Here is a 20,153-nt window from a genome sequence, read left to right on the forward strand (position 1 = left end):
GGAGAAATAAGACCTTTCATGCCTCCCCTGACTTATTTTAGGATAAAGAAGCTGTGCACTATATAGATAGTGGCTGAAGAACGATGAAGAGAATCTATCCAAAGTATGAATAAGCCAATGCTATGGATTGAATTGTGTCCCCCTGAAAATTCATATATTGAAGCCCTAATCCTCAAGGGACTTTTGGAGATTGGACCTTTAAAGAGGTAATTAAGGTTAAATTAGGTCATAGGGGTGTGACTTTCATCCAATAGGAGAGGTGTCCTCATAAGAAGAGGAAGACACCTCTCTTTTCTCTCTGAGAAAGACCATGTGAAGACATGGTGTGTAGCTGGCCATTTGTAAATCAAGGAAGAGAGGCCTCAGAAACCAACCTGCTGGTACCTCGATCTTGGACTTCCAGCCTTCAGAACCGTGAGAAAATTAGTTTCTGTTGTTACAAGCACTCAGTCTGTGGTATTTTGTTAGCGGCCCTAGCAGTCTAATGCATTTATCTAGTCACACTCAGACAAAATAAACAGCAAAGGTCTGAATAGCTTTTTCTACAGGATTCTGTTTTGTTTCTTTTTTTAGCTGCTGCTGCTGCTTTTTTTTTTTCCAGAAGGTAATAGCTGAATCTGAGAAGAGCAGTGTAAATTAACAAGGGCTCACCAGGGTTGTGCAAGGAACTTCTTGCACTGCCCCTTTCATGGAAATGACATGGAAGTGATTTACTTCAGATGTGACTCATTTCAGGATTTGAAAGCACAACTGACTTTCAGGCTTCTCTTTTTCTTTACTTGTCCATTTACCACGGAAGTTCCCAAGTACTTCCTCCTATCTTGCTTCACTACAGGCAGACGGAAAAATCCAAACAACTTCCCCCTGTGTCTGGGACACCTCCAGCTCTGTGGTCTGTTTACTTTGAAGGAACAAAAAAGCGGATAGCATATGACTTGTATCTCAAGTCATGATAAGGAGATACTTTAAGAAGCAAAGACGTTTCAATTGCTCTCCTCTATAACCTGCAAAATTCATCTCCTACTGCAGTATAGAGTGAGTTGCCTCTCAGGACTGGCACCTGGAGTTGGTATTCAGCATGTGCTTTCTTTGTAATATTTTTGTCAATTCTCTAAATTAAAGACTACACTTCTTGAGCTGGCACTAGGCTCTCTGACAATCTTCCAAGATGAAGCTTTCACAGTCTCCATCGTTTACAATGCTGACCACTCCATGCAGATTTTGTCAATTTTCCCTTTCATCTCTTATTAAAATAATAGCACTTCGGATTTGAAGAGAGCCTAAATGGATAAATTCTTTGAGCAGAATGCCAGTATCAATGATAGAAAGGGAAGACTCGAAGAGGGAGGTAAACGTTCTGTAAGTAGAGAAGTAGGCCACATTTTCTCAAAGAGCAAATCAAACGGCAAATGAGGTTAAGTTATGAAAGGCAGAATTTTGTGACTGAAGCTCATCCCATGCTTATACTGTTTCTTATTTTTGTTTGTTTGTTTTGAGATAAGGTCTTCCTCTGTCACTTAGCCTGGAGTGTAGTGGTGTCCGCCAGGGCTCACTGCAACCTCCAACTCCTGAGCTCAAGCGATCCTCCAATCTCAGCCTCCTAAGCAGCTGGGACTATAGGTGTGACCCCTAAGCCCAGCTTACTATTTTTTTGTCTTTTTGTAAAAACAGGTGTTTTTTTTTTTTTTTTTACAAAAAGTAACCAGTCTCCCTGTGTTGCTCAGACTGGTCTCAAACTCCTGGGCTCAAATGATCCTCCTGCCTCAGCCTCCCAAAGGATTGGAGTAATAGGTATGAGCCACCACGCCCAGGCTCTTACACTGTTTATTCCCTTTAGATACAGTTAATGGAAATTAATAAGCAGTTTGTGCCAATCCCTTTTCATAGCTAGTAAGAAGTCTTCCATGGATAAATAAAACCTAGCCATTAATCCTCTCACACCCAAACAAACTCTCCATGCATCTGAACTTCTTCAGGTTAATAATGCTTCCTCGTAACAGTTTATAAAATCACCATGTTGGAAGTGAACACCACTAGAAATTCACATGGCCAATTTATAGATGGGGACTTGGTGGGGAAGTGGGAGGATCTCTGCAATCCAGAAGTTAGACTCTGCTGGAATGTATTTAGAGTTTGACAGGCTAAGTCTCTGCTTCATTTTTTTTTTTTTTTAATGAAAATGACAATGTCTGTCATCCTTCTATGTTCAGGAAAAATATAAATATAACGTAAGTTTCTAAGAATCCTTATATTTTTGTTATTGCAGAGTTTTAAAAACCTCTGAATGTTTAAAGGATCTTTTGCGGGAATAAGAAAAATACGGATCTCTGCAGATCTGAGGTTGAGCCCAAGAATCTGCATTTTAAACCAGAATCCTCTGAAGTATTGTGCTTCACTTGACCTCAATTACACATTAAAAGACAATAATTTCAGGATGACAATCTGAGCCTTTTCCATCCGAGGACTTAAAGCAACCAAACTGAAGACACTGACAAATGCCAGATACTTTTCTCTGTCTGCTGGCTGATGGCACAGAAGTGCAGAGGTCATGTAGGGCAGTACAGAAAGATCAAGCCAGGACTGGAGTCACTGAGTGAGGTCAGCTTTCCCTGCTAGTGAATCCAAAGCCTCAAGCCCTGATTATCAAGGCCTTATACAATAGTAAACACCCAGACTCAGGCTTCCACAGAGGGCTCCCAATTCTGCTCTAATATGTCTATTTTTCTTTAAAGAAAAAACATCTGGTTTTTGCACCCCAGGTATTTAAAGACCCACTTTGATTTCTGAAAGGCTTTAGCAACACATGAGGAACTCCTTGGGCCTTGATCTCTTTTAGCACTTTCACAGTTTCTGATTTTGATCAAGCCACTTAATCATCCAGGATTCTAAAGCTGAAAACCAAGAGGGTTTAACTCCACTTTCACACTCCCATGAGGAGCTGTTGGCAGCAGAATGAAGGCAAGTCCATACTGAACACGGGAAGGAAGCCAGCTCTTTCTTTTACATCAGAGATGTAGAAAGCAACCGTGTCTCACATTTGCATACAATATTAGACTTATATATGGATGCCGGGCTTGTCAAAAGACAGGCTAATTAGGGCATTATTTTCCTTAATGATTGTGATTTAGTAATCTACAGATAGTCCCACTTAATTTTTCATCCTATACCTGAAGGAGCCACTGCATACTTTAAGTGTAAGAAGGCTTCTCCATTAAGATGGAAAGGAGGCCTTCAAGTATCAAAATACTGGCTTTCTGGCAAAAAAAAAAAAAAAAAAAAAAAAAAAAAAGGATGAGAAAAAGCAGAGATGTAGCCTATCAAATCTAAATACATGCTGGCAGGGAAAGACTACTGGATTACAAAGTTCATTCCCTGAGCCTGCACCTATTCCTCTTTTTCTCAAAACAGTTTCCTATTTTTTCAGTCTTTCTCATGATACTGACATTGCCAACCAGCAGTTTAGAAACTGCTCGGGTTGATTCTTAGCAGAAAATCGAGGGGCTTTCCTGTTATTGTTAATATCCTTAAAACACTTAAGTTTGGTTAGTCTGCGTCAAGCATTCTCAGTATACTAAAAAAAAGTACGCAAGAATTTCTAGAATTTATTTTGACTGACATCAGCTATCTTAATGAACAGGAAGACACAACAGCAAGGTATATTAGAAGCATGTCCTTCCTTTTTAAATCAGAATTATATAGAAATCGAGAGCTAAGGCCACAGTAGAGAATAATATCTTGGAAGAAGAAAACAGAGAATGTCTGACATTTTCATTGATCATTTAGGCTGATGGCTTAAACCATTTCTACCTAAGTTTCTAAAATTCAGCATTTCTAGCCAATATTACCTCCTGCAATTTCTCTATAATCTTAAGGGTGTTGAGCTCCTCAAGTGAGGGAGAGAGAGAGAGAGATGTAAACTAAAGGAAAGCCAGAGAAGGGGAAACTGAGTCTGTTACACATCATTTATCCTTTCTTTTTTTTTTTTTGAGACGGAGTTTTGCTCTTGTTACCCAGGCTGAAGTGCAATGGCACGATCTCGGCTCACCACAACCTCCCCCTCCTGGGTTCAGGCAATTCTCCTGCCTCAGCCTCCCGAGTAGCTGGGATTACAGGCACGAGCCACCATGCCCAGCTAATTTTTTGTATTTTTAGTAGAGACAGGGTTTCACCATGGTGACCAGGATGGTCTCTATCTCTTGACCTCGTGATCCACCCACCTCGGCCTCCCAAAGTGCTGGGATTACAGGCTTGAGCCACTGCGCCCGGCCCCATTTAGCCTTTCTTTAACATGATTTTAAAGGTAGTAATGCTTAAGAAAAAAATGTTAACACTATTAAGGGATATCAGGCAACAAGTAGAAGTGCCCCTCCCCGCAGATGTGCCAGTGTATCTGTAGAAATACGGTGCTAAAATCAGAAAGGACTGAACATTTTATTAAGTAGAGCCAAATCATCTAAAAGGTTTCACCCATATACTAACCAATAGCTGACGGAAGTTCCTTTTCACCTATCCTTGTCGTGACAAGGCGTAACAGATTTTTAAAAAATGACCAACCTACCATAATTTTAAAAATTACATTTTGATTGGTATTAGTCATGAGAAGTTATTCATCTTTTTTATCTACTACTACTTATCAGATATGTGTGCATTTTTTTCTGTGAATTGGAGCTGTTTTATTTTTGTAAATTAATCAAATGCATCAAATTCTTTGGGTTTTCACCTTAAACATTTTTGTGGCATACAATTTGTATAATGTGAATTTAGAAGATAATAGCATAGGTAAGTCTAATGGACTCATTGGGGTGCTACAATGGATCCTCACCTATTTTTTTTAACTTTTTAATAAGTTGATTAGTCTCTAAATCAGTAATTTGCAAAGTTTAGCATATATCAACATCACCTGAAGAGCTTGATAAAATATAGATTGTGGCTGGGCGCGGCGGCTCATGCCTGTAATCCAAGCACTTTGGGAAGCCAAGTCAGGTGGATCATAAGGTCAGGAGATCAAGACCATCCTTGCCAAAACGGTGAAACCCCGTCTCCACTAAAAAAACACAAAAAACAAGCTGGGCATGTTGGCACATGCCTATAGTCCCAGCTACTTGGGAGGCTGATGTAGGGGAATCCCTTGAACCTGGGAGGCAGAGGTTGCAGTGAGCTAAAATTGCGCCACTGACCTCCAGCCCGGCAACAGAGCAAGACTCTGTCTCAAAATATACATAAATATATATAAATATCTATATATGTAAGGATATATAAATATCTATCTATGTATGTATATATATGTGTGTGTGTGTGTGTGTGTGTGTGTGTGTGTGTGTGTGTATATATATATATATATATATATATATATATATATATATATATCTCAGCCCCATCCTTACTTTGCTAATTCAGGAGGTCAGGGGTGGGATCACAGAATGTACATTTCTAACAAGTTTCCAGAGGCAATGCTGATGCTGCCGGACCAAGGACCACAGCTCTAAAATATTCCCTGGGCACTGGTATTTGCAATACACACTTTATACCTAATAATTTGTTTCAGGACACACAAATGCATGTGATATTTGATATATACTCTCAAAAAGCTAACAATTAGTACGTGGTAATTCACCGACATGTACACATGAAGGTAATAGGCCAAGATTGGGCATGTGCATTGTAGTGGATGGAATAACATAAATAAATGCATCCAGGGCTATGGATATAAGATCGGCCTGGCTGGCAAGTCAGACTCATGAAGGACATTGACGAAAAAAAACCACCTGTCTTGTCTGTTTCATGTTATTTTGAGGCTCAAGTGAAACTTAGAAACAACAACAAAAAAGTAAAGTCTGTGATCAAGAAGAATTCCTCTGTTATAACGACATAAACTAAGAAAAAAAAATACACAAAATTTTCTGCTGCCTTGGGAGATGACCTCATAATGTGTATGATTTATTTTATTAATTTTAATTTTTTTTTTTGAGATGGAGTCTCGCTCTGTTGCCCAGGTTGGAGTGAAGTGGAACGATCTCGGCTCACTGTAACCTCTGTCTCCTGGGTTCAAGCAATTATCCTGCCTCATCCTCCTAAGTAGCTGGGATTACAGGCAAGTGCCACCATACTCAACTAATTTTTGTATTTTTAGTAGAGATGGGGTTTCACCATGTTGGTCAGGCTGGTCTCGAACTCCTGACCCTGTGATCTGCCCGCCCTGGCCTCCTAAAGTGCTGGAATTACAGGTGTGAGCCACCACACCTGGCTGATGTGTATGATTTAACAGCCAGCAGCAACAGGTCACTAACATGCCATCTGCTAACAGGGGCTCTAGCTATTCACATTCACAGAGCTAAACTCTGTATGTCTGATCCCTTGCAAATGATGATGACCTGTCTGAGAATTATTACCTCATGCTTTCAGAGATCCCTTTGCTTGTCCTGCACTGAAAAATGTGGCTGCAATAGTCACATGGAAGAAGCTATCTTTGCTGGCATGTTTCATGGGTTGGCTTATGATCTCTAAGCAAACAGAGGATACAAAATAATACAAAAATCCTGCAAAATGCAGAAGGTAGCTGATATTCATGTTCTCTTTAAATAACTTAACACTGACTTACATATATAAGTGTGTGGAGTCTTTGAACTTGGAAAGCAACTTATTACTGAGCCACAAATGCTAAGACGGACATTTCTTCCACCCACCACATTTTCAATGAGAAGATGCTGAAGGTAAATAAACAGCTCTGCAAATCCAGTTTTGTTTAACTTGGCAACAGGAGTAAGTATCATTGGATACAGAGTCTCGCTCTGTTAACCAGGCTGGGATGCAGTGACACGATCTCACTGCAGCCTCTGCCTCCTGGGTTCAAGTGATTCTCTAACCTCAGCCTCCAGATTAGCTGGGATTACAGACATGTGCCACCATGCCTGGCTAATTTTTTTATTTTTAGTAGAGATGGGGTTTTGCCATGTAGACCAGGCTGGTCTCAAAATGCTGACCTCAAGACATCCTCCTGCCTTGGCCTCCCAAAGTGCTGGGATTATAAGCATGAGCCACCATACCCAGTCTATCATACTTTTGAAAACCTCTGAGACTCCCTTACAAATGAAAGTGGTGACTGAGAACGAATACCTACTAATATCTCAGCGGTGATGATAAAGTTAGTTTTCATTTGACAAAATCTATTTACTATCAGAATACTATAACTACCTAAAAATTGTAAGCATTAACAATTAAATCGCATATATAAAAATTCTAGAGAACACGCAGCTATAGCAACTTCAATGCTATACAGGAAGCTCAAGACATAGGTCCCACACCTCAGTACCTGCCCTCAGGGGATGGGCAGACTAATTTCAATGCCCCCCAAACTAAAAGCAAAGACACAAACGACATGTACAAGACAATACAAGTTGTTGCCAAGCACTGTTTCAGAGAAAAAAGATTACTCATGCTTTTATGAGCACATGTAAATCCATAATAATTACCAAAAGACAAACACATTAAACAGGCTCTTTTAAATGCACTTTTAAAAGGGGCCAAAGGCCCTTCACAAGTAGTGTTTACATGCACATCAAGTCAACATTCCTATGGACAGGTCCCATAACTTGGGACCGGTTAATAGATGAATCCACTAGTTTTGATGAGATATTATACCTAACCTTCTACGATGTACTTTCTAAAGCAGCCCATAGTGTATATGGCAGGAAAATTATTAACTAAGGGAGCTTACTCAGAGAATACATGCAACATTTGTTTCTGAGTTGAATACCAAGAAGCACATTAATATGCCTTCCAAACTCGTCTCACATGAAACAAATTCATCTCATTCCTAGTTTTTGTGAAAACATATTTCAAAATTAATCTCAATTTGGATTCATCTCCATACTCAGGGTGGCAAACATCACTGATTTTTTTCCCTACTGTTTTAAAGAAATGAACCTTGAAGGCAGCTGCTTGTGAAAAACAGAATAACCAGCCCTTGTTCCAGTCTAAAATCATTGGTTGTTCCCAAGACTCTACAAAAAAATCAGGACACATCTGCTCTAGTGTTCCATGCCAGGAAGTAGTCCCACAGCCACCACTGTGGTCTGACTTCACTCCCCAATCATTTTAATTCGGATTTTTTAGATTTCGTTTCAAATTACAGAGCCATACAAACGAGCTGGTAAGTCAAGAAAATAGCTTTGGAACTGCATTGGATCATCAAAAGAAATAGCAGACTTTGGCGTGGGAGACCCTGCCGCAGGCTCCATCCATTTGGTTGAGATGCCCACACATGCACAAAAATAAAAGAATGGTATAAAAACAGACAAAAAATACTGACATGTCACAGTTATCATGGTTTAAGGAAAAGCTCACAAATAATTTCTCTGGAATCTTACCAAAATTTGGAGTAAAAGATGACAGCATGCTAAATCAATTCTCTTGCTACCCCTAAATACTAACCTTCCTGAATGAAGCTCAAGGTGGAATCATTTCACAGCAGATATCAGTTCTAGTAGTTACAGTGTTGTTTAAAACCTCATTAACAAATTTATATATAAATATTCCCCCCAAATGATCTACAGATCCAATGCAATCCTCACCTTTTTTTGCAGAAATGCTGATGGGGTTGGGGAAGGCTTTAAAATTCATGTTGTAACGCAAGAGACCCCAAATGCTCAAAGCAATATTGAAAAAGAAGAACAAAGATAAACTCACACTTGCTGATTTCAAAACTAACTATGAAGCTACAATAATCAAAACAGTGTGGTACTACACTGAGAATAGGCACACAGATCAAAGGAAAAGAACTAAGTATTAAGAAATAAACCCATATTATCAATGAACAATTGATTTTGGGTAATAGTGCCAAGACCATTTACTTGGGGAAAGATAGTCTTTTTCTTTCCTTTTTTTTTGAGACAGGGTCTTGTTCTGTTGCCCAGGTGGCATGATCAAGGCTCTCTGCAGGCTCAACGTCTCCAGACTCAAGATATCCTCCCACCTCAGCCTCCTGAGTAGCTGGGACTACAGACAGATGCTATCACAACTGGGTAATTTTTTGTAGAAATGTGGTCTTGCCATGTTTCCCATTCTGGTCTTGAACTCCTGAGCTTAACTGATCTGCCCACCTTGGCCTCCCAAAGTGCTGGAATTACAGGCATGGGCCACTGCACCTGGCAAGAATTGTTTTTTTCAACAAATGATGCTCAGATGCTGGATATTTATAAGCAAAAGAATAAAGTCAAACCCTGACCTCACACCATATATAAAAATTAAAATGAATCAAAAATTTAACTGTAAGATCTAAAACCACAAAACTCTTAGAAGATAACAGAGGTATAAACTGTTGTGACCTAGTTTCAGACAATGGTTTCCTAGATACAATATCACAGTAACTGCAACAAAGGAAAAAAACTGATAAAATGGACTTCAAAGTTAAAAGTTTTTGTGGGTCAAAAGAATCCTATCAAGGAAATGAAAATACAACCTACAGAATGGGTAAAAGATTTCCAAATCATGTATTTAATGAGAATTTAATAGCACCCAGAATATATAAGAATTCTTACAACTCAATAATAAAGGCAGGCTGAACATGGTGGCTCACACTTATAATCCTACCACGTTGGGAGGCTGAGGTGGGCAGGCTGCCTGAGCTCAGAAGTTTGAGACCAGCCTGGGCAGCATGGAGAAACCCCGTCTCTACTAAAAATACAAAAAATTAGCCAGGCGTGGTAGTGCGTGCCTGTATTCCCAACTACTGGGGAGGCTAAGGCATGATAATCACTTGAACCCGTGAGGTGGAGGTTGTAGTAAGCTGATATTGCGCCACTTCACTTCAGCCTGGGTGACAGTGTGAGACTGTTTCCAAAAATAAAAATAAGAAAATAAGAAAGGCAAACAACCCAATTAAAAAACTGGCAAAGAATCTGAACATACATCATTAATTTGAACTGAACAAAATAATCCATAGTAAACCACTGCAACGGCATGAAGAAAACACTGTGGTTGTTTAGTTCATCAAATTCCTGCCAGCGTCCATTTGGAGCACAATAAACAACATCAGTATACTGCACTGAATTACACATATTAAGGTCAACAATTTGTCTGCCAGGATGATAGAGACAGTGATTTTTTTTTTAAAGAAAACATTTTTTACATTCACTCTTCCTAGAACTGTATTCTTTTTCATGGAGCTATAAGGATTTACTTTTCCCTAAAATTATGGAGTAGAAATACATATAAGAATTATCTGTTGGCCAAATGGGAAAACTATAAAAATCATTCAGGAAAACGGATGCTGTATTACATGTGAGCTTTTAAAGGTCCTTATAAATGACTTCACAGATCATCTGGATGACATATACACTACATTTGCAGATTCCATAATTAAACTCCAAAGCAAGAAAAAGAGAGTTTATATAATATCACAACCAAAAAAAGGCACAGAGAGCTAAATGTACACAAAGCACTCTACCAGCCACCACCATGGGTGACTGACTTAGACTCCTGAGGTCTCTCAAGTCTGCAGACAGACCAGTTGGGGACCTAAGGTATGAAGTATACCGGCACTCACACATTTGTATCTTGTTTGGAGACATTTCAACATGTGAGTCCAACTCTTGGAAAACTAGGAGTCTGTCTTAATAGTATACTGTACTTCGCCATTTTGAAGTATAAAATACTTTATATGGAGGTCCATTCATTTGACAATGCATTTTCATTTATAAATGAGTTCTATTTTGGAAGAGAAATTGTCTTGGGTCAAAGATACACATTTAGACACCGACAGCTAAACATAGGTCACATCTGGTAGTTAGTAACACTAGAGAATATACAAATAAGGGGCTCTGAAACTATTATAAAACCAATGCAGGAACAACGCTTTGGTTGTCTTTGATATGTATAAATGTTCTTGGCTGGGTGCAGTAGCTCATGTTTGTAATCCCAGCACTTTGGAGGCCGAGGCGGGCAGATCACCTGAGGTCAGGAGTTTGAAACCAGCCTGGCCAACATGGTGAAACCCTGTCTCTACTAAAAATACAAAAAAATTAGCTAGGCATGGTGGCACACGTCTGTAGTCCCAGCTACTTGGGAGGTTAAGGCAGGAGAATCGCTTGAACCCAGGAGGTGGAGGTTGCAATGAGCCGAGACTGCACCACTGCATTCCAGCCTGGGTGACTAAACAAGACTCTGTCTCAAAAAAGAAAAAAAAAAAAAAAAAGGTTCTTATGTCCAAATACTTAAGCCAGTTGTAAACTACTAAGTCTATATACATTTAAAAGGCATTTATTATGAAAAAACGAAGTGACAGCTATGTTCTTATAAGAACAAAGTGACAGCTCTCTCTCACTTTCATTGCTTTTATGATTTTTTTCTCTCCTTGACATTCATCTTTGACTAGCAACTACAAATAAGGATACTTGAAATTCTCAATAGTATTAAATTTTTATGTTGTTGGACTGGGAAGTGCTGTAAATTTTCTGTTTTAAACCTAGTCTACTATGGACTCACTAAACCCCCAAATCAATAGGCTTATCAGAAACAGAATATGGAAACTCTGTCTTTGAAATAACCATGCTGCATTCTTCCTGAAGAGTGGAACATTTTATTAAGAGGCCACAGTAAAATAGTAATAAAAAATAAGCATTCTTTCATTATTGTGAGTTTCTTGATTTCCCGCCACATCTTTCAACGTTACCCCATTCACTATGGATTTATTCAGCCAGAGATCTTTCCCGCATCTGGTTTATAATAATTCATGTTTTTATTAATTTTGAATGCTAGAAGAAAAAAAAATGGGTATGAAACAATTATGCCTTTGTTCCTTCTTTACTTCCTACTGCCTTTCTCATAAATCGGTTGTTATAGCATCCTGTAAAACAGCCATCTCTGAAGAGAGCTACATTTTTAGCCTTGAGGTAGCTTCAAAGAGAAGAATACTTTGATAAATAACCTCAGTGCCAATACAAAGAGCAGAATAGAATCCTTTTAGCAGAGATTTAAAGAAGATAACAAAGAGAAAAAAAAAACCTAATGATTTTTAAATAGTAATTTGACAAAGCAAAGGTTGAAAAGATGATGGGATTCTGCCCTTTTGAAGGATTAAAAAATAATTAAAGCAGAATATGAACATTGAAGAGGAGGCATGTTTTCACTGAAATAATGATTCCATCGTTTGTTGAATAAAAAAATATTAATAAAGTCCTGCATGTTGATTTGAAATAGAGAAGAGGATTTTATCCCTATACAAACAATGCCTGAGGCCATTCCTTGCAAGAAATCTTCATAATCTGCCCGAAAATCTTTTATTTTTTTCATAAAAACATTAACTAATAAATGACTAAGCCTGGGCACTTGCACATGATAATTAAAACTGAGTGAAAAAATAATATAAAGTTATAAAACAAAACATGGGCCTTTGATAACACAACTAACGGACACTTTTGAAAATTCACACTTACCTGTCACATGAATAGCCTCAGACTGTGATCGGTGGGCAAGCAGGACAAGATAATTAAATCGAGTGCCAAGGTATGCCAATTGGGTAGATGACCAAACAGCAGAGGATCACGGTACAATAAAAGACCATGTTGTAAAATGTGACTAATTCTCAGGACTCTGATTTATGCTTTGTTACCTTTGCCAACCACATCCATTTAGTTGACTTGATCAGTCACAGCTTTAGAGAATGCTGTGGCCTAGGAAAGAAATTTGTTTTGTGCAGTGCTTATGCTAGATATCAAGGAAGGAGTTTTGGGCAGGTCTTTAGGGTTATGGCGGAGCCCACTTGATCAGTCCAAGTTAAGGAGCATCTGCCTTTTGATGCTGGGGACTAGCTTCAACCTTATGTCTATAATTACTAATATCTAAAAAGTACCAGCGTCCCTGCTGGGTCTTGAGGAGGCAAGGATGACCAACATGTATCTCGAAGAGTTCACAGGAGGGTTGGTAGAGATATAAACAAATAATTTACTACCAGTGAGAGTATGGTAGTGGATACCCAGTGCTTTGATACTGAGGTTAAGTAGGGGAAAATTCTACTTCAGAGAGGAAAATAGGTAGCAGAGAGAACACGGACTTTGGACTGCTGGCAGATCTTGGCTTCCATGCCACTGTCATCACTTTACTAGCTGAGCTGGGCAAGTTGGTAACCTCTCTCAGGTTCAGTTTCTTCAACTGTAAACTGGGGAGGCTATCACTGAATTTCCAGGTATCATCACTAGCTCATATGTTGCATTTGTGTGAAATACAAGAAAGCCCTACTTCCAGTGGACCTGCACAATGCCAGAGGGCTTGGCTCCCTGAGTGGGACGTAGAACAAATATCAGTCTCCACTCTTACCCTAAATCACCTGCCACATCTCTATATTCGGGTCCTGTACCCCAAGGGGGAACATTCATAAATCTGATCATTAGCATTATCACAAACAGGCACTCATTAGTTGGCTACCTGGCTGTCACTCAAATACCAGCTCTTTTCTCTTGCTCTCTCTGCAAATTAGAAAGGGTTTATAGAACTTGGGCATTTTACATGAATCTTAAAAGGTGCAACTTTTCAAACAATCAAGCAAGGAAGAATCACAAGCAGCTTTTTTTTTTTTTTTTTTTGAGACCGTGTTTTGCTCTTGTTGCCCAAGCTGGAGTGCAGTGATGCAATCTCAGCTCACTGTAACCTCTGCCTCCAGGGTTCAAGAGATTCTCCTGCCTCAGCCTCCAGAGTAGCTGGGATTACTGGCGTCTGCCACCATGCCTGACTTTTCTATTTTTAGTAGAGACAGGGTTTCACCATGTTGGCCAGTCTGGTCTTGAACTCCTGATCTCAGGTGATCTACCTGCCTTGACCTCCCAAAGCCTCCCAAAGTGCTGGGATTACAGGCGTGAGCCACCGTGCCTGGCCTGCAGCTGTTTTTTGTTTTCTTGTTTTTGTTGTTGTTGCTTTTTAGCAGGAAAGCTACATAGTTCTGAAAAGGAGGAACTGGAGTGGGAGGGGGCCACTGTGATAATGAGAGGTAGGGTGACTGGCTGGGAGTCTAATGACACCGAGGAGACGACAAGATCTCAGCTAAAGTAGTGGATGTGCAGAGATTTCACATGAACACAGGAGGCAGAATACACAGAACTTGCAATTGAAAAGAAATAATGGGTGAGAGAGAGGAAAGCGTCATGGATAAGTTTAGGCCAACCAAGAGAACTCAGAGTGTATAACAAGTCAATTTCCAGAAGAACATGAGTCTTCTCTTTTATACCTTGACTGGAGGTTCAGAGGCACCTGGGATAATTTAGAGGCTAGAATATGGCACTGGGATGCAGTACACTGGCTGTTGCTAGACATACAAATTTGAAATTCAATGAAGTTAGTGGGAAAGTAGCATAAACAGATAGGATGCCTCAGAAAAGAACAACAGAAGATAAAAGGGCCAGGGCTAGAACTCACAAGCATGACGAACCCATGCTCTAGTCACAATTTACTGCTCACAAGTTCGATGTCAATTTTCCCCTTCACCCACAGCACTCCTTTCTAAGCATGGCTCCATTCTTCCTCATTTTCACCCATAAAAGAGAATTCTAATTGGACGCATAATTTACTGAAGTGGATATACCTGTCCCACTGAAGATACTGGGAGTTCCCCAGACCGGTGAAAATCTCTTAACGACAAAGCACCTGCTACCATTATGTACTTAAAACAGATGTCTGACTGCATTAAGCACATCCTGATTACTTGCAATTATAAGCACAAATGTTTATACAAAAGGCATGCATTTTTAGGGACTTTAAAATTGTCTCCTTTTGCTGGTGTCTCTGGATTTTAGTATCCTCCTATCTGCACTGAACTGACTCCAAATCTAAAATTTGATTATATACAGAAATAGCAAATAAATGCAACTCAGACTAACAACAAAGCATTTAATCAGGGAATATTAGAAAGAGTACAAGACATAACCTGGAGAAAAAAAATCTATGAAGATCCTATTTAGAAAGTAAGCTAAAAGCAATGCTTTTCATTCTGAGAAATTTTGAACACAAACAAAAGAAGAGTAACATAAGGAACCTCTAATAACATTCAGCTTAAGCAATTAGCACCCTAGCCAATCTTGTTTCAACTCTATTCCTACCTACAAGTGACTACTGTTTTAAACGTTCCTTCAAATGAAAAAGGATGACAGATGACAACTAGGTTCAACCCAAAATAGCCATTCTCCTCAGCAAACCGCTTCTGCTGCTTGGACACTAGGAGCTCAGACAGTGCAGTGTTCATTACTGCAAACTTCTCTTTCAATAGAAAACAGTCATTTAAAAATGGAAGCACCCAGGATCCAAACAAAAAGTTTTTAAAAAAATATTATCTTTCAGAATTTGGCATCTAATATATTTAGAATAATATATACATATATCATTATTTAAAAAATAACCTTAGCGATTAGGTTGGATTAAGAGCATATTACACACACACTAAGAGCATATACATAACATTCTCTTAATCCAGCCTAATGGCTGTATTTTTTTTTTTCTTTTTAAAGGAAAAGATTCCATGATACTAATGATCTAAATGTCCTCCCTGTTACTGAGATTTGAAGTTTACTGAGCTGCCCTATTCTTGGACATTTCGTAATACTCAAGATATCTGAACCACCAACTGTTCTGTGGAAGTGTGACTCATTAGTAATTAATGTTGTCAGTAGCATAGTGCCAAATAAAAAGTTCTAATAATTTAATTAGAAAGAGTCAACAATAGTTGCTGGCTGAGAGTGGAATACTGGTCATCAACCTTTTAGTCCTTTCTAATGGCTTATTTCCCTAGAGTTTGATATTACCTATGCCACTCCAACTGAAGTCACATGCAACATAGGATAGCTATAAAGCAAAATTGTGTTATCAAGATTCTAGCTTCAGTTCATTAAGACTGTGATAAATTATACGATTTTGTACCTTCTGCAAATTTTTGGAGAGCTTTTTTACACTTATTTAATATACAGTATTTTAAAAGTTCCTTATTGATGTCAATTCTCCAAGTATACCTGAAAAGTATATTCATTTCCTAAAGAAACTTGATACAGTGAAAAATTAATTGGAAATCTCTGTTCTCAATTCATGGTGTAGACTAAAAAATTCCACCTCCACTATCTTGGCACACTATGAAGTTGCCTTTTCTTTTTTTAATAGAGAGAGGGTTTCACCTTGTTGGCCAGGCTGGTCTCAAACTCCTGGCCTCATGTGATCTGCCCACCCTGGCCTCCCAAAGTGCTTGGATTACAAGCGTGAGCCACCACGCCTGGCTGACATAATGAAGTTTCTTTTGCAAGTTATGTAACCCAGAGTATAATTTCAGATTCCATCCATTAATGTGCAGTCCTGAACAGAACATCATCACCGGACACATGCCAAATATTGCTGACACAGCAATACAAACAACATTTACAAGGTTGTGTAAGTCAGAAAAGAAGAAGCAGAATCACACTGGCATAAAATGGAAAAAGTGAGGCCAGCTGTTCTCTTGACTGGTGTTTCAGGCACTTCAAAGTGGGACTTACTGTAATGGGTATATTCATTTGCAACATCCTGGGTGTTCTGATTCTAGATGATAACCTACATCTATTCCCAACCCAATCAACAAAGGGAAGGATTCTTTATGGAGAAAGATATGCCAGATATACATTGCTTGTATGCTGGTAGACTGCACACTGTATCTCCAGTATAGGTATATTTGCTTATGTTGAAAGCATATGTTGAAAGCATAAGCAAATGTACCTATACTGTGTACCTTTTGGAAGAAAAGTTAAACAGTTATGGGCATTTTGGTGGTTTACAGAGACTCATATGATATTTTATTCCCTTTCCAAGAAAAACAGAAATGAGAGAATGTAAATGAAATATTAAACATACGTCATCAGGAAAACTGGGGACATAAAAGACAGTGGGCACACAATGGCAGTTTCCTGGTTTTAATAACAGACTATAGTTATGTAAGACGTCACCAGTGAGGCAAGTGGGAGATGGATGCATGGAATCGCTCAGTATTATTTTTCCAAGTTCTTGTGAAAGTATAATTATTTCAGAATATACGCTGAATAGCCCACTATCTTTTAAGTTTAAACAATGATGTGGTTCAGAGAACACTCATGGCTTCCCCCTCTGCCATCAAAGAGAGTTGTGACTTTGAATAAAACAACAATCTCAAAGTCAGAAGTCACAGTTATGTGTTTTGGCTGTGCTACTTAGAATGCATGTGACACAGGCCAGTAAGTTACTCAAATTGCAAGTCTGAGCTTTTTCATTTGTAAGATGGAACTCATTCTTGTAAGATGAAGAATGAGTTTCTTTTCCCTCCATTAATTGTAAATTATCCAAGCATCATAATTTGAGAACTATAACAAGATTGGGCAAATTAGAACAAAAAATGCTGTCATATATAATTCAGTAACAAGCGTCAATTATTACAAAAACATACCCTAAGGTCAGGCGACATTCCTCCAGTCTTAAAAGAATGGAGAGGTAAGAAGTGATTCAATTGCTAAGGCGAGAAAGCTAGTTCCATCCCCCGGCAGTTTCATCCTAAAAGGCAACCTGTTCTATTAACTTCCATATTCCTGAAACAGATAACTCACTTCCTCGATTTTCCTCTGGGGGAAAATATATTTCCATGTGCAGCATCAAAAGAACAGCTTACTTACCAACTTCATCCTGAATCTCCTCGGCCACTGCAGGCACGTTGTAGAGCAGGGAGAGAGACTGATTCATGCGCTCGTAAATCACACGGAGGTGTGTCATAACCTGCATCAGAGGATGACAACTCCAGGTAAACAACATCTGGGGTAGGAATGGTTATTTTTCTTACCAAGCACTGCAGGTAGATACAAACTTCCGAAATAACACTGACAAACACTGCCACTGCTAAAACATTGAACCGAATGGGCAACTTTATTTTTCTTGTTCTATTTCTGTTCTCTAACTTTTGAGCTTGGCTTTAAGACTTATCTTTAAACTTACTATTATCTTATGTGCTTGTAACAGCCAATTAAAAATGCCACCTCTGCCTACTCTGATTCCTAATACCGAGGGTTCTCTAAATAGACCCTGGTGCCCTAAATACATTTCTTTGCAAATTTCCCCATAGAAAACAACATATTTCAATTTGATTGGATATTTCATGCTATATACATATATATTTATATATACATATGTTTTACATTCTATATACTTTTAAAATATGTATACTTTTAAACTCATCCATTCAAAAAAATGTAAAATTTCATATTTCCTAAAGTAGATTCCAGTTTTCAGCCTTTGGGAACGGGGAAGTATAAAATTTATTATTTCTGGGCTTCATTTAGGCTCACATTAAATCTAAATATTGCGGTAGGTTTACAATTGCTTGCCATACTTTAGTTGAACCAGTTTTAAGATTTTAGTCCATACAATTTTTGTTTTCTTCCTTTTAGTCACTGGTTTTAATCAGTTCCTTAGCAATCAGTTAGCAGTAGACAGTTAAGATTTTTATATTTCTTGTTATTTTCGGAACTCAGAAAATGTCAAACCACATGTTGCTCTAAGACAAGCTTTTAGAATTTACCAGAAGTTAAAGAGCTCTTGCCATAGGGAAAACACCCATAGGTGTTCAGAGAACGTCTGGGACCCTGTCACCAACCCAAGAAGCAAGAATCCTGGATTGTCAAAGCTGCAGAAGATTATGATACCCCACGTTTACCTGGGACCGGATCTGAGCAGCTTTTTTGGGGTCCACCATGCGCACATGTTCGAAATGCTTTAGGGTATGCTGTCTGTCCTTCTGTTCTGCACGGACATACTTCTTTAGCATATTGAACACGTGACGAGGCTGTGGGAGGGAAAAGAAAAACTCCTTATCAAGTTTCTGCAAAATATTGCTTCTTCCCTCGGCGTTGGGTTAGGGGTTCCACGAATTCATCAAGTGATGTGAAAGCATTGTGAATCATCTTTTTTGCAGGTCTCCCCGTGTCCTTTTTTTTTTTCTTTGAGATGGAGTCTTGCTCTGTCACCCAGGCTGGAGTACTCTGTCTTGACCCGTGGCTCACTGCAACCTCCGCCTCCTGGGTTCAAGCGATTGTCCTGCCTCAGCCTCCCAAGTAGCTGGGACTATGTGCCACCATGCCTGGCTAATTTTTTGTATTTTTAGTAGAGATGGAGTTTCACCATGTTAGCCAGGATGGTCCTGATCTCCTGACCTCGTGATCCGCCCACCTCAGCCTCCCAAAGCGCTAGGATTACAGGACTGAGCCACTGTGCCCAGCCCGCAGGTCTCCCTTCTAAACATTTCTCCTACTCCTTTCTTAGTGGGTAATTACTTAGACTGGCTGCTTTTCATTTCCACAAGAGCATTTAGCATTCTCCACAGAGATGATGACCGTCCTCCTTACTCAACATTTTCTCTGCTATAGAATGAGAATAGATTTGAGGTCTGTCAGGTTTAAATTAGGTCCTTTTCTTTTCCCACCCAAGTGTATAGGGGCATATGTGAGACTGTATTTCTACATGCACATTCTGAAGACCAGAGGCAATGTTGCATAGATAATCTCATCGCCAGTAACTTGTAATGTACTATCATCAAAATGAGAAAACCAGGGACTTTAACCACTATTTTGTAAGCCAAGGAGTAACTGAGCTCTAAGGGACGTTATATTTTTTTAGGAGAAAGGCCATTGCTAACCTGTACTTATTTTACCCAAGTTCTTTCTGAGCTATCAGATTCTAATTTTTTCAGTAACAATTACATTTTGTCTTAAGTGCTCCTGTTTTTTTTTTCTAATTGGTTCCATTTCATTTTTACTCTAGTTTTATCTGAAAATATCCATCCTAACAAACAATAAGGGCGAAGGTTCCCTGGTAGTCAACAATTTCATTACTACATGCATTCCACGATACGATTTTGTAAGGTGATTTCTAAAGACACACATTTCTTCTTCATTAAAACAAACAAAACCAGCTGTGAATATTCACATCAGAAATAGAATTTTGGTCATTTGGACAAAGCTATTAACCTATGTGTCATGAGTACCCTGAAAACCAGCTGGAAAGCACAAAATTGATTCCAGAGATGGTATGCGTGGTGGTGGGGCGGAGGGCGTGCGGCTCTTGTGTTATGCACATTCTTGCGATGTGCCTCTCCTCCTTTTGCTTAGCCAACTTAGGGGCCATTTCCCTGCCACCTC

General features: G+C 39.1%; 1 protein-coding gene across 18 annotated transcripts in view; it reads right to left on the reverse strand.

Annotated features, from left to right (window-relative positions):
• APP (amyloid beta precursor protein) overlaps positions 1-20,153 on the reverse strand; it is a 280,730-nt gene that overhangs the window by 50,528 nt on the left and 210,049 nt on the right. For all 18 annotated transcript variants that reach the window (XM_078358835.1, XM_078358826.1, XM_078358833.1 and 15 more), the window contains 2 exons: positions 18,674-18,802; positions 17,640-17,739 (listed from right to left, as the gene is read on the reverse strand). In XM_078358835.1, coding sequence (XP_078214961.1) covers positions 17,640-17,739; positions 18,674-18,802 — 229 coding nt within the window. The remainder of the gene's footprint in view (positions 1-17,639; positions 17,740-18,673; positions 18,803-20,153) is intronic.

The sequence above is a fragment of the Callithrix jacchus genome, chromosome 21 (genome assembly GCF_049354715.1).
Source record: "Callithrix jacchus isolate 240 chromosome 21, calJac240_pri, whole genome shotgun sequence".
Lineage (NCBI taxonomy): Eukaryota > Metazoa > Chordata > Mammalia > Primates > Cebidae > Callithrix > Callithrix jacchus.